The sequence below is a fragment of the Sinocyclocheilus grahami genome, unplaced genomic scaffold, assembly GCF_001515645.1.
Source record: "Sinocyclocheilus grahami isolate Dianchi unplaced genomic scaffold, SAMN03320097.WGS_v1.1 scaffold246.1, whole genome shotgun sequence".
In the NCBI taxonomy this organism is placed as follows: Eukaryota; Metazoa; Chordata; class Actinopteri; order Cypriniformes; family Cyprinidae; genus Sinocyclocheilus; species Sinocyclocheilus grahami.
In genome coordinates this window covers 662597-668929 of record NW_015505425.1, presented here as the reverse complement: position 1 = coordinate 668929, position 6333 = coordinate 662597, and the positions used below count along the sequence as shown (strand labels likewise).

The 6333-nt window shown below is 39.1% G+C and overlaps 1 protein-coding gene and 1 pseudogene across 1 annotated transcript; one reads left to right on the top strand and one right to left on the bottom strand.

Moving 5' to 3' along the window:
- Nucleotides 1–214: 214 nt before the first annotated feature.
- On the top strand, nucleotides 215–3073 carry LOC107598181 (toll-like receptor 4). The gene has a single exon (XM_016289457.1). It carries the CDS (start codon nucleotides 233–235, stop codon nucleotides 3071–3073), a length of 2841 nt encoding a protein of 946 aa, XP_016144943.1. The 5' UTR covers nucleotides 215–232.
- An 812-nt stretch (nucleotides 3074–3885) lies between these two features.
- The window catches only part of LOC107598179 (protein nepro homolog), a 16380-nt pseudogene continuing 13932 nt past the window's right edge, over nucleotides 3886–6333 (bottom strand).

Genomic DNA, 6333 nt, shown 5'->3' with positions numbered 1-6333 from the left:
CATGACATTGAATAAAATATGATGACAAAACTTCCCTTTAAGCCCTCATGTGTCTGTGTTAATACCACAGAGAAATAAGGCAACAGACTAAGTCACACATTCGTAGACAGAAAAGGGAAGTTTAGTTCTTATTCAAATGTTCCGACATGGTTAATTACCTCCAGTAAAAGACCGATTACGACAAGACGAGAAGAATCATAAAGCCGCTATAAAGATCACTGAGGAATTGAAGATGGTGCCTCTGTTCTCACTCTTCATACTGTTTCTGAAGGCTTCATGTGTGTGTTCTTGGCTTGCTGATAAATGCCTTTTCTACCGTGATGTGGAAGAGTTTCCTGTTGCCACAACCTGTGCTGGAAAAACAAACATTGCTGAGTGCCATCATGTCACTAACATTAAAGAAGACCTGCGTGGACTTCCATCAAACTTACTTAACCTCTGCATTCAAATGGAACGAGACTTTCATGGTGCCTTGGCTCCAGACTCATTCTCACGCTTTGCTTCTTTGGAATACCTCGAAATTGTTGGATGTTTATCAGAAATCCCTCCAGAGGCTTTTAATGAATTGACCAATGTAACTTCATTAACATTGTCTTTCTTGTCTACAGAAATCTGTTGCGAGGTAGCTCTTGATTTCAGTCGCCTTTCCTCACTTAACCATTTGTCTCTTTCACAGTATAGTATATCATCATTGGCACCAAATGTTTTTGAAATGATTCCTCAGTTGCAAGAATTACAGATACTCAATGTGTGTTTGAAGGATATATCTGAGGTCATTTGTCGACTAGCAAAAGCAAAATCACTGAAGCTGTTTAAGTTAGAGGAATATGAGCTAAATAGACTTCACTACCCAAACTGCTCGGTGTTCAACATCTCTGACGGTTACATATCTACTGAGTTCGAAATTGAAAAGGTGCATTTTTATCTAGGAATAGTAGAGCATGTAGACGAGGGAGCTTTAGAAGTTTTGGGAAATCTTTTTATCTTGTGCTTTGTTTCAAACACTGATTTCCTCAGAGATCTTTCTTTATTTGGAGTGCATAAAATTCATACTTTGAGAGTCAGAGTGGATGTACTTAACGTTGATGACTTGTGTAATGCAGCAAAGTTATATTCAGTTGAGTCTTTAGAAGTTCGTTATGAGACTATTAACTTGCCACCAACTCCTACTAATATCTCACATGGCTGTGAAGATATTAAGGGAATTGTGCTCAAAGGTAACATATATGTGTATAAGATTGTAAATGTCTTAGATGTATATTCAGTCTTTCAGATTTTCAGAAATCTCACTATTGTTAACATAATTAAGCATGTGCTCAGACCAAATGATTTCCTATCTCTTTGTTCCTCATTTCCACAGACAGTCAAAAGGCTTTCTTTTATGATACTAAGCACAAATAACATAGATAAGATCATTTCTCACCAGTTTTTGTGTTTTTCAGTTCTTGAAATTCTGGACTTATCCATCAGTAACATTTCTAACATAGAAGATTTTGCTTTCATTGGATTACACAAGTTAAAAGAGCTAAACCTCTGTAGCAATAAGTTATCTTACATTTATCAACACGCATTCAGTGGTTTATATGAACTTATGGTCTTAGATCTCCAAGGAAATCCTATAATTCATATTGAACCGGAATCATTTGGACATCTGATTAACCTTAGTGTGTTTCTGCTGGGAGATCTGAACTTCCCACCTGATGTGCCACTGATCACACTGCATTTTTCTGATATATTTGGAATTATTCCATATCATTTAAGTAACGTTTTCATTAGTTCAGGCTTGAGACCAATGCAACTTGTGATCAGGAACAATGCTACACTGGGTCAGGGTCTAAACTTCCACATTAAAGGTAAATATGTGACCGTTGAGGGCTGCAACAGTTCACTCTTGACATCTGTAGTCACCCTTAAGATAAATGCAGCATATATGAACTGTGGAAATGAATTTATTGGGAAATATGTTAGATCGGTCGTCAATCTGGAATTTGAGTCGATGTTCTCAGACAATATTGGAGACTTGGCTGTAATCAATCAGCTTGTTCATTTAAAAACCCTACATCTGGAAAACATTGAATTGACGAAGCAGCCAAACCTGGCCACAATGTTTCACAATCTGACAAAACTCCAGATGCTGATTCTGAAAAACTGCAGAATGTTCTTTCTGGATGGAAGTCTGACCAAAGACTTAAAAGCATTGACAGGTCTAGTTCTTATGCCAAAAGATAACGTCAATGTTCTTCAAAACTTGGTGGAACATCTCACTAGTTTGAAGTACCTCCATCTTCTGGGCTTGGGTCTGTACTGCAATTGTGATAATGCGTGGCTGGTCTCATGGGCGAAGGACAACAGGAAGGTGCAGGTTGCCATGTTCAGACCCACCATGAAAGAACTGCAGTGCTTGACTGACAATGGAATCGACCACCTTAACTTTGTTGATTATTCCAAAACCTGCTCATTTGATATCGAATTTGTGTTCTTCACCTCCACCACTGCCTTTTTGTGTATTTTTATTATTGTGGTACTGTCATATAAGTTTGCAGGCCAATATATTGCGCCATTCTATCACATCGCCAGTGGATGTTTACGAGAGGCTTTGCATGTGAACGGTAAACACCAGTACCGCTACGATGTTTTTGTGTCTTTCAGCGGTAAGGATGAGCACTGGGTCATGGAGGAACTTCTTCCAAACTTAGAGCAGCGGGGCCCTCCGTTTTTGCGTCTCTGCCTGCATAGTCGGGACTTTCAATTGGGACAAGACATTGTGGAAAACATCACGGACAGCATCTATGCAAGTCGCCGGACTCTTTGTCTCATCAGTCGCAACTACCTCGGTAGCAACTGGTGTTCTTTGGAGATGCAGCTGGCCACCTACCGGCTCCAAGTAGAACACAGGGACATTCTTATCCTGGTCTTCATAGAAATGATTCCGTCTCGCTTGCTATCCTCCCACCATAGATTGGCCCGGCTGGTAAAAACTAGAACTTATCTAGACTGGCCACGGGAGCCTGAGATGCATGAGGCATTCTGGGACAGGTTGTGGTGTAAACTGAGCTCTAATAAAACCAACTAAACTTCATTTCTGTAATCAATCGGCAAACTTAAAGCTGCATTTAAAATTATTGTTTCTTTTTTGTATTTAACTACATTTTTAAAACATTAATTTTAAATACATATACATGTAACAACCATTTTGTAATGTATTTACTTTTTATAATATGCTTTAATAAACCTGGTGTAACATCAAATATGATTCACTGTGCAAACATGGTAATATTTGCCTTTTGCAGTTAATCATTTCACATCTTTAAACATTTAGTGCAATTTAAACAGAAGTAAACTGATGTTTGGATTAACTACTGAAAACTCCCTTTTCTAAATAATCTCCACCACAGACTATTTCTGCATGTGCTGATCAGATCTGTACATTTGGTATTTTGGTGCATGTTTATGCAAATTAGTTTCAGTTCATGTTTTAAGATGCGTTTCCTGGAACACCTTCCTTAATGGGGTGGGCTAAAATGGCGTGTGAATGTATCATTTATATAGAGTACATTTGAAATTAATATGTTTTTATTTCCTTAGGAACTGTTGAATTCCATCCATGAATCCAATAATATTATAAGAACCATTTAGGGCAGGGATCACAAAACTCAGTCGTGGAGGGCCAGTGTCCTGCAGAGTTTAGCTCCAACACTAATCAAGCACACCTGAACCAGCTAACTAAGGTCTTACTAGGTATACTTGAAAATTCCAGGCAGGTGTGTTGAGGCAAGTTGGAGCTAAACTCTGCAGGCCCTCCAGGACCGAGTTTGGTGACCCCTGGTTTAGGTGAAGAAGAAAAACACTACTCAGAGTTCACACACTTCCTTTTGACAACAGGTTTATTCTCTCCGTTTATTTCTGTGGATTGTCACATTCCATTCAGCAGAGGTCACTGGGAAACAACATGTCATTTTTCAATCCAAAATTAAACATTTCTGTACAAAATTCAAATTGTGCAGGAAAAAAGTCACAGTGTATACAGTACATTATTTCATTTAACTCGATCTTTTTGATGTGGTCCGTTTTTGTGCCCAAGTTGTCAAAAAAAAAAAAAAAAACACTATGAACCCCATAAAATTCAAAGGATGCAAAAATATCATCAGTATCATCATTTAGCACATTTGGTTTCTGCAAGGCAGTCTGTGAGTCAATTTTTACCTCAGCTCCAAGTACCTTTTTGTTTCCTGACACCTCTTCTTTTGAGGATTGTTGCTGTGGCCTGCAGGTCCCGTGTTTCAATGAAAAAGTATTTAACTGGTCTAGAACACATCCTGGAAAATGTAGATCTGCATCTGGCAGTTCTGTAGCGTGCCATGAAGATTCCATGGTGCCATCGAGTTCTCCAAAGTGCAGTGAAGGAACTGAATCTTTTGAAACATCAATGCCTTTTGAACCTTTAACTTAAACTTCTTTAATCTCTTCTTCACCCCGAATTTGAAAATATATATAATATGATTAGATATTATATACACACCTGCTTAAATAACAATTTATGTTTTTAAGAATGTCTCATGAATGAAGCACAGATTTCAATTAGAGTATTTTTATGTACCTGACACCTTCAGCTTCCAGACATTCCATTCTCAGACACTTCAGGTTTAAGAAGGCCAGATGCGTATGCTCTTGATGAAACTTACAGCTTCGGCACCAGTGCATAATTTCCTTTAGATGGGCAGCCATATTTCTGAAAGAAGACACCTTCTTTAGTGACTTCAAGAACTTCATCTTTTGAATGACTGCAGCTTTGCTTGAGCTGTCCGCATTTCATCTGTGGCTCCAGAGACATCTTTGGGAAGAATGTATCAAAATAAACCAGTGACTGCATTTCTATGAAAATGTCAGCATATTATTTTTCTCCAAAATGTACTTGATCTGTTTGAAAGCTCATTTCCACCACATAAGAAAAAAAAAATCACGCTTTGGTAAGTCATAATTATGAAATGAAAATTCAAAATTATTACTTTTTTTTACTGAAAGCAGTAATTATGACATACTAAATCAGTGGTTCTTAATCCTGGTCCTGGGGACCTGACCCACAGCTCTGCACATTTTGCATGTCTCCCTTATTTAACACAACTGATTCATATCATCAGCTCATTAGGAGAGAACTCCATGAACTGAACTGAGTGTGTCAGATAATGCTGGGTACACACCACAAGATATTTGGGCTGATTTTGGGCCGATTTCTCCCCTTCCAACAATCCTAGGTAATGTCCCGATTATCTTGGTGGTTCTAAAGATTATCTTATCAGATTTTCCTGTGGTGTGAGGTGTGTTAAGAGTGACTGAATCTGCTCGGAAGAACGTCGGAGGCGCCCCGATCGCGAATCGTAAATATTCAGCATGTTAAATATTAACGATCAGAAATCCTGATGTGTGGGGGGAACATCGCGGCACACCACACACCAGGGGTGTGGACTCGAGTCACTTTGACTCAAGACTTGACTCGGACTCCAGTCCCAAATTTGATGACTTGCGACTTGACTCAAAATAATTAAAGAAGACTTGAGACTCGACATAGACTTTGACAGCAATGACTCAAGACTTGACTCGGACTTGAGCCCTGTGACTCGGAAAGACTTTATGATCAGATCAAAGTCGTTAGGCGCGTCCCTGCAGTGTGCTTGCGCTTGACTGGCAATAAGCCAGAGACTGCATTCAGGGAGCGCTGGATAGGCTAGTATAAATTACTGGAGTAATAGTATAACTTACGACAAAAGAACAGAGATAATAAAAATAACAAATTACATGATTCGTCTAGTAGCGATCTCCGCTTGTGAAAAGCGCTGCCCTGTAGACACATGGAGCGGGCATGAGAAACGAGATGCGCGGCCGCGATCACTTCACTGGTGCTCGCCTCATCATCAGTGTGACCGCTGCTGTTAAATATTCCTCACTTCTTCTGTTTGTCCGACACCGAGGTGCACCACGAGTGACGGATCCGCATCCCGCCACGACCCTCGCACTCGATGCCAACTCGACGTGCCTTCATTTAAATTTTTATTTGTAATAAACACCTCTCTGAGACCTGTTTTTGTCAGATCTCCACTGTTTTTGTTCGATCAGTTATATTTTAGTTGCATGTGCATTTTTTAAATTTATTTAAACCTCCATTAACCCTTAAATGCATGAATGTTTCGCCAATCACTATATTCGGGTCTGCGACCCGGACCTATATATACAGCACGGATGGATCTTTCTTTAACTGCTGCAAATGCAATAACAAAAAACTTTCTTGATATTTTAAAAACAATTACAGAAGAATAAAATGAAGCATATTTCGTTACC

Coding starts and splice junctions, on each gene's coding strand:
- LOC107598181 (XM_016289457.1), top strand. CDS start 233: ATGGTGCCTCTGTTCTCACTCTTCATACTGTTTCTGAAGGCTTCATGT.